General features: G+C 41.0%; 1 protein-coding gene across 1 annotated transcript in view; it reads left to right on the top strand.

Annotated features, from left to right (window-relative positions):
- Window positions 1-13,210, top strand: part of LOC116699509 (myomegalin) — a 50,139-nt gene that overhangs the window by 2,674 nt on the left and 34,255 nt on the right. The window contains exons 4-5 of the mRNA XM_032532141.1: window positions 3,643-3,753; window positions 12,980-13,056. Coding sequence (XP_032388032.1) covers window positions 3,643-3,753; window positions 12,980-13,056 — 188 coding nt within the window. The remainder of the gene's footprint in view (window positions 1-3,642; window positions 3,754-12,979; window positions 13,057-13,210) is intronic.

The following is a 13,210-nucleotide window of genomic DNA, read 5'->3' on the forward strand; positions in this document are numbered from 1 at the left end:
CACACTTTTTTCTACAATACACACCTCAGCACCTCATGACACATACCAGATCTGAAGGAAAACAAAAAACGCAAGTGGAGTACTATAACCGTCACTGAAAAGTCAACACCACTGGTAGTCCTTTAAAGTTATTCTGGAGGTGCTACTACTTGTTAAAACGGGAGGTGTCACAGACAAGTCACGAAAGCTTTCTGAAAGCTGGAGTCTCTTACATGGCTTCGAATTCTTGGTTGTGTCACTTTTACACAGCTATAAACACATACTGCACGCACATATTTACACACATTCACTCCTATGTATTCGTCTTTGATGGAGAGCTGAAAAGAGAGTGTGTGAGTTGTGCCACGTGGAGTTTAAAAACACACACACTATGTACTGTACATGATGTCATCCCTAATGTTGTGTGGAGACGGTTGGCGCCTGTAAATCTTTGCTCAGAATTATTTATGTATGTATGTACATGTAATGTGACACTTTAACCCTCCTGTTCTCCTTGGGTCAAATGACCCAAATTGACCCCTTATTAAAGTTTCTGTATCAGAAATTTGGGTTTGCATCAACCAAATTGCCCTAATATAACATGGATGGTTTCATTCGATGCTATTCACAAGTAAAATTAATTTTTATTGAATTTTGGGTCTTTTATTCAGTTTTAAAGGATTTTATAGAAATGTTAAAATGATTTCAAAACAGTATCCTGACTGTGATGTGATTCACTCAAATTCCTCTGATCTTAACTTGACAGAAATCATAATTTCTGCTTTTTCAACTCAAAAATGAGATATAATTTTATTTAAAGGAGGTTTATTGAACTCCAAGAATAAGTGTAAAACTCGTTTGAACAAGTTGGTGATAGTGGGCACACTCACCTAATGCATCAAGAACAATGATGTAGATGCATGTGTTGGTCACATGTCTCAGTTGCATATTGATGCTCTATGCATTGGTGCTTAGTGGAGCCTATGCTATTTTCTCTTTTCACCCATCTCACTGTGGGACATGCAGGGATACACCACTCTGTGAGATTCAGGACACCTCCCTATTAATACCACTGTGGCTCCCAGCTCTCCTTTTTCATTCACTTTCTGTCCACTCACCTGTCCCACTAGCCCCTCTGCCTTCCCATGCTGGTTAGGGGAGTTTCTGATTTTAGCATAACTATCATAGGCATATGATATGTACATTCCCTTTTAAATGTCAGATGACATTGACTCATCCCCTTTAATAACATTATGCTTCTAACTAAAGCAAAAGAAGTGCAACAGAAACAATATATCAATGTGTCTCAGGGACTTTTCTAAGTGCTACGTTCGTTAAGGTTTGTGCTGGGGTCACAAAACCAGCATAAAGAATCATGTTATCATCACTCATTATAGTAAGTTGTTTTGGCTGTTTAGCAAACAGCTGTAGTTTCGCTTCCAGGCAACATACATTTGGACCAATGTATCTGGCAACCAAACGTCTGTAAGTCCAATATTTACTCTGTTTGAGCCTTCACCAACTTCTGAGAATACTATATGGGCTTTTAGCTCACTGTAACAATGCTACCTGCCCTACACTCGGACAGACAACGTTAGCAACTAGCTAAAGCTAGCTAGTGAAGAAGTAATTTCTTTAACGTTAGCAACGTTAGCCACTAGCTAAAGCTAGCTACTTTTTCACTAGCTAGCTTTAGCTAGTGGCTAACGTTGCTTGTCCGAGTGTAGGCCAGGTAGCATTGTTACAGTGGATTTATCAGTTTATCAGTCAATTTTGTTCTGTTATTTTTTGGTCTTTCTTTATCTGAAATTGTTAGCTGCTACTGCCTGAAACCGAATCTATTGAGACTGGAGTATCTTTACTACCACACAGTTCACTATAGCCCATGGATGTAGTAATGCTATAGTGGGGCCTTGTACAGTTAGCCCTGTTTAGTTGGGTGATAATTCTTGTGTTGACTATCTCCCATTTTACATTAGACCGTGTCCTTTCACTCTGTGTTAATCTGTAAACAGGTTTAATTAATTATTAATTAATACTCTAAGGATGTGGGTCTGGTCTGACTTGTCGGATTGTTATTTTTCTGGGGAGATTTAAGGCCAGTGGTAGAAAGTACCATAACATAAGTACATTTTGAGATACGTATATTTAACCTTAATATTTATATTGTATATTAGGCTACTTTAGGCATCTGCAAAAATATGTACTTTTTTCTGTAGCCTACTACATTTCTTTGACAGGTAGGCTACACTAGTTATTTTGAAGATAAAGGTGCAATAGATTTGAATAGATTATTTATTGCAATACTATAAAGTTGTTAAATTACTTTAACCAGCTACAACACAAGACACGAGTCTGTAATAATCAAAGTATACAGTATCACACTGAGAGATGTCATTCTTCATAAGTACATTCACCTTTTTATTTACATTTTGCTGAGAATACTTCTGTGCTTTTAATTAAGTAAGACTTTGAATGTAGGACTTTTACTTATTTACTTACGTAATGGAGTCTTTAACCTTAAAGTATTGCTACTGTTACTTAAGTAAAATATATACAGAAACCTATCATTTGGCATGTGAAGGGTCCTTAACCTGCTCTTGAATGCTAAATATGTTAACCCAGTTTGAGTCTAGAGGGTTGAAGCAGTTGTTGTTGAGTGTTAATTTATTAGAAAGAAAAAAAGAGTGACAAAGCTTAGTGAAAACTTCTAAAGTAGGAAGTATTTGTACAGTGTCACCCCTTTGAAACACTTATGTAATCAAGTGTATCCGAGGTGGATGAACTTGTTAAGTTTATTAGCACCCTTTGTGTGTTAAAGTAATAAATATGCAAAAATCAAAAAACTATTATAAAGATTGTCATGTCCCTTATTTGGTAGAGACTAAATAAAAGTGAGTCACTGATGTGATTATGTAACATGCAGGCTGGTGTGTGGACAGAGTTTCAGCTGTTCTGTTGATGGGGATCAACCTCCACACAAACAGATAGGGAAGTGGTTGAATTGGACAAATTCAATTTCTTTTCAATGAATCTGAAAGAAGGCAGACAAAATAAAAAAAGGACAAAAAAGGGACTTGTTTGTTCCTTTTGGCGCTCCCGTTTTGCAGTGGGGTGAGATTTCCCTTTATGTCACAACTGCCTGTTAGCCATGAGCCTCTTACCTCCCCCTACACCCTCCCTCCCCCCCTCTTCTCCCCTTCCACCCATCTCCCCTGGCAGTCTGGGATTCCAGGGATGTCTCCTTCTGTAAAATAAGCGCCTGTCACGTCCCCCCAGCAGACCAGAACACACCATGGAGCTGAAATGGCTACATCTCTGACCGGCCGGGTTGCAGAGTCGCCCTCTGCACTATAGACTCTAGTGTGTGTGTGTGTGTATATTAGTTTTAGTGTGTGTTTGTAGATGGTATCTAAATGGCCTGTTATGATACCACTTTGTAAATAATTTGTTTATCTTGATATCATGCTCTTTTGGAGAAGGAGGTAGCACGTCTAACGGTTACCGGACTCTAACACATGGACATGCCGGGACAGTCGCTGTCCTTTAAAATGGACTCCGTATTCCCCCATGATACGGAGAGGTCGAAGACGACTGTTCATTTCTGACCTATAACGGTGCTCTTTGACCATCATGTCTAACGGTTACCGTACTTTGTCACAGCACCTAAATGATCTGAAGAAGGAGAACTTCAGCCTCAAGCTCCGCATCTACTTCCTGGAGGAGAGGATACAGCAGAAGTACGAGGAGAGCAGTGAGGATGTCTATCGTACGGTGAGTAGGGCACCTCTCATCGAGCATGAGGAAATAAGTGGAAACCTGTTTGACTGGTGATGAGTGGGACTCTAAGTGGTGTGGGGAGCTGCTCCTCAGGGGCCAAGGGTTGTTTCACCAACCACAAAATTATCAAAAACCATTGATTTTGAGAGATTTGACACTGAGTAGGTCATCAAGAGTCAATTTTGGGCCTTTATCAGTCAGGGGATTGTTATCATGACAGTACACAGCTATGTTTTCCTGAGGAGTTGCTTTATTTAGCCACTTCCACTTGGTTTGTTGAGCCAGCTGTCCCACTGATGCGCTGAAGTGAAGTGACTTGCCATGTGTTTGTTTTACCAAGTAGCTGATTTTAGATAACGCTGGCCTGGGAAGGGACTACACACATTAGCTAGTTCTTTGCTCAGGGTGATGCAGTTTGTTCTGACGTCTCTCCAAGCTAGACCTCAGTTTTGCTGTGGATTGTTGTCTCACACTGGGGTTTGTGAAGACTTTAAGTGAGACAGTGTACATTTAGTTTTACCACATAGCCAAAATACACTAAACTAGATTACACTACAAATCCATAGATCTGTGAACCAATGATAGAATCTCAGCAATAAGCCAATGATAAGACATTCAACAAAAGGTTAATCACGACAGCATGTGTGTAAGCCGCAGGGGTGGGAATCTCTGGGCACCTCACGATTCGATTCAGATTCAGAGGACAACATTTCGATTCTATGTCGATGCAACCATTTTTTAATGTACATTTTCATGCGTGATTTAAAGAAATATACATATAAATCTGAGTTTGTTAGATTTGGACATATGCGGTATTTGTCACACAGGTTTTAATGACATTTGTTTTGGGTTTTTTGTGTAGTCATGCTTAAGCCTTAAACTTGCTGAGTCACCTTCTCTCACAGTGATATTCCATGTCAAAGGCTCAGTCATGATTAAAGGTGGAGAATTGGATTCTTAGAACTTGAAACATGAGTTGGTAACATGTAATGTGATAAAGTAGATGAACAGCCTATATGTGTTTTGCTTATCATTTAATGTATGTCCTATTAGATCATGTGCATATACACAAAATGTAATATTCTTCTCCTTTTGGCCATTTTTGTATTTTTTTTCTGCACACTTGTCTGAAGTCTAAGCTGTTGTCCATTATCCCATCCTCTTTCAGTCACTCTCTTTTCTGATTTGTACATGTCTGGAGACTGTAACTTTTAACTTTTTTTATAAACGATTTTTAACTTATCTGCATTAAGCATCGACTCGTTCTAGAGAGAATTGTGATGCATCTAAGAATCCAGAATTAGTAATTAAACTTTTTCAGTGGTCACTAATTATTCTTTCATGTTTTGTTACTGTAAAAAACAAATTCATTACTAAATCCATTCATTTATTTGTTATAATTGGCTTAAGTATGCAGCGCACAGATAATATACAGCAGATGGGGACTGATTGGATTTTAACAGTGATGAAGGGATCAAGGACTTTTACACAGGTTGGAAATCATTAACTTGAGTGAAATTAAGTGTGTGTTGTTCTTGTGTATTGTCGTCCTGTTTCTGAGGAAATAATCTATTGATTAGATTGTTCTTAAAATTATGTTGTCATAACGGAAAAAAACATGTTTATATAGGCAAAAGTATCAATAAGAAGCCTAATGTTTTATAATCGTTTCTTTGCATGTGGTAAATTTCCTTCTTCCCCGTGACGAATTCCAAGTAATGACAAGAATAAATGCAAGTAGCCAAGGAGGACACAGGAGCGTTAATTATTTGCACTAGGCCTGGCAAACCCGGTTCCTTTTAAGAATTCAGGTTATTCTGAGTCACTCACTAAACTGAACCGGGTTGTGTGAGTCACTTGAATCACTTGAGTCAGTATTACCAGGAATAAGAAAACCTATTATTTTTTTGTAAATCAACTGTGTGCTTGAGCTGATTGCATTTTAACATCCACCAAACCTACGGAATGCCTAGCTAGGCTACGTGCAGAACACTGTATGTTATTTCAGAAGTGAAAAAATGGCCTTTGTTGTTGATTATTTGCTCTACTTTGAGCTCGCTCACTCGCTCGTCTGCCACAGATTCATAGCCGTCTGATTCGCGCGATTGACAGACTCGCGGGCCGAGGCGAGCCCGAGCCGGGAGCCTGTTGATCGTTGATTTGCTTTACCCTGAGCTCGAGGTGAGACTTCACTCGCTCTGATCCAATCGGATCCACTCGTAGCCGGCTGAGTCGCCGGATTGACGGACTCGCGCGAGCATCGACAACTCGCGAGTCACTGAGGCCTCACGAGTCATTGAGGGCTCGTGGGTTCTCGGGTGAATCCCATGGTCGGCCTGCGAGCTTCCGGCTCTGAGTCCGCGGGTGAGACTGTCTCTCTGCTCACTCACTCGCTTGGGTTGACTTGTGGAGTTGTGGTTGCCTACGAAATTGGAAGTTATAAAGCTTTTTGCAGCTAAGATGGCTAGGAATAGTAGCATCTGTGTGGCGCTGTTATCCTTTTAGCATTGTAGTAGTAGTAGTTAATGATACTAAAGACTCGGGATTTGTGAGTCAATTTAAAGACTCGGGTTAAAGATCTGAGTGAATCACGACTCAAACAGGTTTAATTTGCGCGCCAAAGTTGTCAGACGACCAGTTTGTGAACATAGCCATACTGTGAAATACACAGTTTTGTGGAGCTGCTAGTCTTAATTAGCTTTGTATCAACTCATTTGACACTGGCTTGAATGTAACGGACGTGCGTTACTGTAATATAAAAAAGTTAAAGCTTTAACTTAACATGCTTATTTTTGACAACAAAATACTTTATTTTTACTAATAATTTTTATCATTGTCTTGGATTTTGGAATTTGTCAAATCAAAACATGGCATTAGATATCTTTTTAAAGGCAGATTACAATAAAATGATGTAATGTTCAAGCTGTTCTTTTAGTTACCTTTACCCACTTTGTCATTATATCCACACATTACTGATGACGATTATTTATCAAAAATCAAATAGTGTAAATACTTTGTGAAAAAAGTCAAAGTCAACCCTACCGATATCAAGGTATTTTGTCAAAAATATTGTGAAATACAGTACATGCATGTCAGATATACTGTATGCGAATATTGATTTTGCTCCATATCGTTCAGACCTAACTCAGTCTTTAGTGCCACAGTAGTCTCTGGCCTCATTTTACCTCATTAAAAAAATTTTAATAAGTGAGGTGTTTAATAATGCTACAACTTCTCTGTGTCTCGCTTGCCATTTGCTGATTAAAGTGAATGGGGTTAGCCTCGAAGCTAGCGACAACTTCAGCGCAGGCTCACTTAAGGTGGGCTGTCCTTTAAGATGGAGCAGCTGTTTCCATTTACACTAGTGACAAGCCACTCCTTAGAGATTTGTGCAGCAGCACCCCCTCCAGTAACCAGTTATTTAAAGTCTTATTCTGATTCACCGATTTTGTTAATTAGCAGTAATGTAGTGCAACATTAAAGTGAACACAGTCCTCTGTTGATTTAATTTTGGGTGAAAGGTTTGGTACAAATGTATTTATATTTTGCTTAAGATGCATCTTATTTTAAGTCCTATGTTGATGCACTAGCCGGAGTGCTCTGTTAAATTCACAGTGCATGTGAAAGTGCAATACAAATCTTTCCCTAACAACAATGAATAATCGTGGTAAATAATCATGCTCTCAATATTGATAAAAAAAATAATCCTCATTATCATTTTGGCCATTATCGTGCAGCCCTATGTTCACACTGCCCACACGAAGATGACACAGAGCTGGAGATTAATCAAAATATCTGACATTATCTTGTAGCTTTTTGTCTCCAGCTTCTCAAATGTCAAGGTTTCTTGATTCCCTGTGTTTTTTTTTAATCTATATAAATTGCATAACATTGGGTTTTGCAAACAAGAAATTTGAAGCTGTTACTCTGGGACTTAAAACATTGTTGTTCTTTTCTTCTTTGCAATTTCTTTATTAAACAATTAACAGATTAATCATAGACACACATAGACACAAAAAGTCCTCTAACTTAGTATTATAGTCCTATAATTGGCAACATTTGTCCTTCCTCTTCGTCTGTTTGTGTGTGATTTCAATGTGTTTAGATCTGTCGGCCTATCCACTCTGTTTCTAAGCGTATGAATCCATCTGAATCCCTGTGCGTACCTATAATAAGGTGACCCTGTTCAGCTGTTGTCTGTTTGTCAGTGGGCATTCGAAACTCGTCTCCTACTTTCTGCCCTTATTCCAAATCCCTTCTGATCATCAACAACTCTTTGATATGAGAAACGAGCTGAGCGTCCCACCACTTATCCTCTACAATTAATGCATACCAGCAGGGATTGAGTGAAGTCATCCCACTTAAACCCACTGGATTTTAATCCTTGTGCTTCACAATCACTCACGCGGTGCGGCTGAATGATTAATTGGTTTAATCACTGTTTTATTGGAGACTAAATATTTGTTCCATAGTTGTTATCTGACCTGAGTTTCTCATTGCCCTGCTGGTTGAGTGTCATGAGTGTCGCTGTTCTTCTCTCCACAGCGTTTCAGTGTAATACTGTACAGAGTCGGTGTAGTGGTCCTGGGCACATAGTGATCTCTCTCAGAGCCCCAGAGATTTTTATTTATAGAGCAGGCCTGAGTGCACAGATTTATGTATTTACGTAGTGTCCATATGACACAACTCATGCATCTTAACACGCGTTTGTGTGTGTTTGTATGTGTTTGTATGTGTCTCTTCACCATGTGATTTGTTACATACAGAACATTTAAACTCAGTCATGTCAGTTCATTAATACACTGTAAAATGTAGAGATTGATTTGATATGAATTGTAATTGAATATGGCGCTTATAGCGATTAGTCAATAAAACGGTTGAGAGAAAATTAAATAGTACTTATCATTACTTTGAAAATCCCAAATATTCCCTAGTTCCGGTTTCTCAATCTTGGGGCATAGTAAACTAAATATGTTTCTATATTTTGTAACATTTTATAGACAAACTACTAATTGATTCATAAAGAACATGAGCTGCAGATTAATCAAAGCATCAACATACTTGTTAGTTACATATTTAGCAACTGAAAGTAGCACATTTTACTGTTTTTCACTGATGGAAATGAAGTGATGCTACGGTACCAGTGCATGTAATTGGTTTAGTATGAAATATAGCATCATCAAAAAATGAACTAAGAGCCAATTATCTGTCACTAGGCGATCAGTAACAGTGTTGCAGGTGTGTTTGGTTTATGATTGACAGTTCTGTCCGTGTTTTGAAGTGCAGCCTTGTCCCTCCTCTTGCACCGTTCGGTTATTAGGGGATCTGTTGCTAAGGGGGAGGCCAGGAGGGGCCAGAATAGCAGGTGCACTGTGATGGGTGTCTATATATAGAGCTGCTGCAAGATGGGAAAATGTCTCTCTTACTGTAAGCCAAGTTGTTGACACGCACACACATACACACAGGGATACGCGTTCCTTTTTAGGGATCAACCGATACTGGTTTTTCAAGGCCGATATCATAACCGATAACCAATATTTGGAACTGATGTGCATGGAATGTTACAAACTCCAATACAAAACTTACAAAAAAAGTTTAGGTGTGTTCAAGAGCATTCACGGCGTGCTGGTCTTACAGGGAGGTGTGTTCAGGTGCATTCTGGACGTGCTGGTCTTACAGGGAGGTGTGTCACGGTGCATTCTGGCGTGCTGGTCATACAGGGAGGTGTGTTCAGGTGCATTCTGGGCGTGCTGGTCTTACAGGGAGGTGTGTTCAGGTGATTCTGGGCGTGCTGGTCTTACAGGGAGGGTGTGTCAGGTGCTTTTGGCGTAGTGGTCTTACGGAGGGGTTTTCAGGTGCTTCGGGCGTGCTGGTCTTACAGGGAGGTGTGTTCAGGTGCATCGGGCGTGCTGGTCTTACCGGGAGGTGTGTTCAGGTGCATCAGGGCGTGTGGTCTTACAGGGGATGGGTTCAGGTGTTTCTTGGCGTGCTGGTCTTACAGGGAGGTGTGTTCAGGTGCATCAGGGCGTGCTGGTCTTACAGGGGGAGGTGTTCAGGTGTTCTTGGCGTGCTGGTCTTACAGGAAGGTGTGTTCAGGTGCATTGGGGTGCTGGTCTTCAAGGGAGGTGTGTTCAGGTGCATGTGGGCGGTGTTGTCACAGGGAGGTGTGTTTAAGGTGCATTCTGGGCGTGCTGGTCTTCCAGGGAGGGTGTTCAGGTGCATTCTGGACGTGTGGTCTTACAGGGAGGTGTGTTCAGGGCATTCTGGGCATGCTGGTCTTACAGTGAGGTGTGTTCAGGTGCATTCAGGGCATGCTGGTCTTACAGGGAGGTGGGTTCAGGTGTATTTGGGCATGCTGGTCTTACAGGGGGGTGTGGTCAGGTGCATTCTGGGCGTGCTGGTCTTACAGGGAGGTGTGTCAGGTGCATTCTGGAGTGCTGGTCTTACAGGGAGGTGTGTTCAGGTGCATTCTGGGCATGCTGGTCTACAGGGAGGTGTGTTCAGGTGCATTCTGGGCAGTGTGGTCTTACAGGGAGGTGTGTTCAGGTGCATTCTGGGCGTGCTGGTCTTACAGGGAGGTGTGTTCAGGTGCATTCTTGACGTGCTGGTCATACAGGGAGGTGTGTTCAGGTGCATTCTGGGCATGTGTTCAGGTGCATTCTGGGCATGTGTTCACGTGCATTATGGGCGTGCTGGTCTTACAGGGAGGTGTGTTCAGGTGCATTCTTGGCGTGCTGGTCATACAGGGAGGTGTGCTCAGGTGCATTCTGGGCGTGCTGGTCTTACAAGGAGGTGTGTTCAGGTGCATCAGGGCATGCTGGTCTTACAGGGGGATGTGTTCAGGTGCTTTTTTGGCGTGCTGGTCTTACAGGAAGGTGTGTTCAGGTGCATTATGGGCGTGCTGGTCTTACAGGGAGGCGTGTTCAGGTGCATTCTTGGCGTGCTGGTCTTACAGGGAGGTGTGTTTAGGTGCGTTCTGGGTGTGTGTTCAGGTGCATTCTGCTCGTGTGTTCACGTGCATTAAGGGCGTGTTGGTCTTACAGGGAGGCGTGTTCACGTGCATTATGGGCGTGCTGGTCTTACAGGGAGGCGTGTTCACGTGCATTATGGGTGTGCTGGTCTTACAGGGAGGCGTGTTCAGGTGCATTCTTGGCGTGTTGGTCTTACAGGGAGGTGTGTTCAGGTGCTTCTTGGCGTGCTGGTCTTACAGGAAGGTGTGTTCAGGTGCATTCTTGGGGTATTGCTGTCTTGCGGCAGCAGAAAGTGATCGTGCCGTTGACCAACAAAAACCTGGTCTAAATAGCGCAACATTTCATTGTTATTTTGACAGTGCATTAGTAAAATGGGCCTAGGCTCGTGCACACTATGCTTGTTACTAGAGCTCGACCAATATATCGGCGGGACGATATTATTGGCCGATATTAGGCATTTCCCAACATATCGGTATCGGTATTTATTTATTTATTTATTTTAGATATTCATTCATCAGTAAAATCCAAAATGACAAATAAAAACAGACTGTCAACCATGTTAGGAGTGTTGGCGGGTGAGCACTCGCGGTGCCTCTCAGGACCATGTTTATGAGTGGGTTACAGGCTCTCTGACAGGCTTGGACCTGCTTACAGAGGTACATCACATTTTCTAAAACGGAAAGAGAGAAAAGAATAGGGAGGAGAGGAGAGACAGAGAGAGAGGAAGGGACAGAGAAGCTGCTAAATTGAGATGACGGACGAGAAAGTGGACAATCGAGATGAGATGAGTCAAGCTGTAGTGATAAATCTGATGAGTCCAACAGAGAGAGAGACAAATAAACTGTCCTCTCGTTCCTCTCTAAAGTCAAAATAGAAAGAATGAGCCCCAACAATCCCCCCACGCTGTTTAAATCCTCTGTCCCGTAGCCAAATGTAAGAGCCCTTATTGGCCCTGAAATGTCCCCTGTGGACCACAACAGGTAAACAAGCTGAAGGGGTGAATATCTGAGCTGCCCGGAATTCTCCTGCTCTAAATATACCAGCCACGACAACACGCTCAGATGTTCTGTACTGATGATACACAACACCCCCCAGCCCTAAATCACACAGCAGAGACAGACAGATTAGCATGGGGATGAAGATGAAGATAAAAGAGACAAGACATAAAGGTGCTCGACATGTAAGGGAGGGAAGAATAACTTTGATTTGGACAAACCAAGTGAACATATGAACAATGAAAAACAGTGTGTCAACACTATTTTTGTATAGAATCTGTAATAACCTCAGGTATACAGAACAGATATACAGACACACTTTACACAAAGTGACATACAGCATGATGTAAAATAGATTTAGTAGTCTTTTGTCTGACAAGCTTTTGCAATAAATCACGTTTATATGTTTTGCTGCTTTCCATGATGAGTCAAATTTGTGAGGCTACATATGTCATATGAGAATATTTGTATTACTGTGTTTTTATTCCCATTACATTTGCAACTTTGCTTTGGTTTACAAACTTTACAAAGTCACAAACTACATCACTTTTGACCCATTTCACAGCAGGCCCGCATGCACGACTCTGGAACTAATGTTATCAATTACAGCTGTGCATTTCCCGCTATGAAAAGTCAAAATGTCTGCCGTGAAAGGCAAATATTGTCATTACAGGCCACGCCCACACACGTGTTTTCTGTTATCCTGGCTGATTACAGCTCACACAGTCCTGAGAGGAGGTTCACCCTGAGTGGGTGAACCATAGATGTGTTGAAGCTTTAATATTCACATATTTCTATGTTATTAAACACACTTGACAATATTGTACATCCCATCAATTTCACTGTTTCAACCTCAGAAATGTAAACTAATATCCTATTTTTCACATAGGCACAATAGATTACCAACTGTTCCAAGCCAAATATGGTGGCTATTTGAATATATATATAATATTTGGCATGTTTTTTTAGTAAGTAGTTCTGAAAGTATGACGTTTTGACGTTGAATTACAGAAATTATAGATAAACATCTATCTTAAAATGGATTTGTTTGTCCATATTGCAGGGTTTCTCAATCACCTTAACACGTATATTATAGTAATTGGCCACCATCCACTTCCACTGATAATTGCACTATAGTTACAAATGGTCATTTTCTATTGCATGATTTACTGCAGTTGTTGGAGGAGATGATGTGTGCTGATGATGTGTAATGAGCGATTAACCGATTGACTTTACTACTTTCCTCTGTTGCAGAACATCGAGCTGAAGGTGGAAGTAGAGAGCTTGAAGCAGGAGCTCCAGGAGAAACAGCAGCTTCTGGACAAAGCACTGTAAGTCCACAAATATTCATCATAATTATTTGTTAGTATGTGCAAGCCTTACCTTAAATGTATTAAGGTTTTTGAGTTGTGAATGTTTGTGTCAAAACAGCTAATTACAGTGCCTTGCGAAAGTATTCGGCCCCCTTGAACTTTTCAACCTTTT

The sequence above is a fragment of the Etheostoma spectabile genome, chromosome 12, assembly GCF_008692095.1.
Source record: "Etheostoma spectabile isolate EspeVRDwgs_2016 chromosome 12, UIUC_Espe_1.0, whole genome shotgun sequence".
NCBI lineage: Eukaryota > Metazoa > Chordata > Actinopteri > Perciformes > Percidae > Etheostoma > Etheostoma spectabile.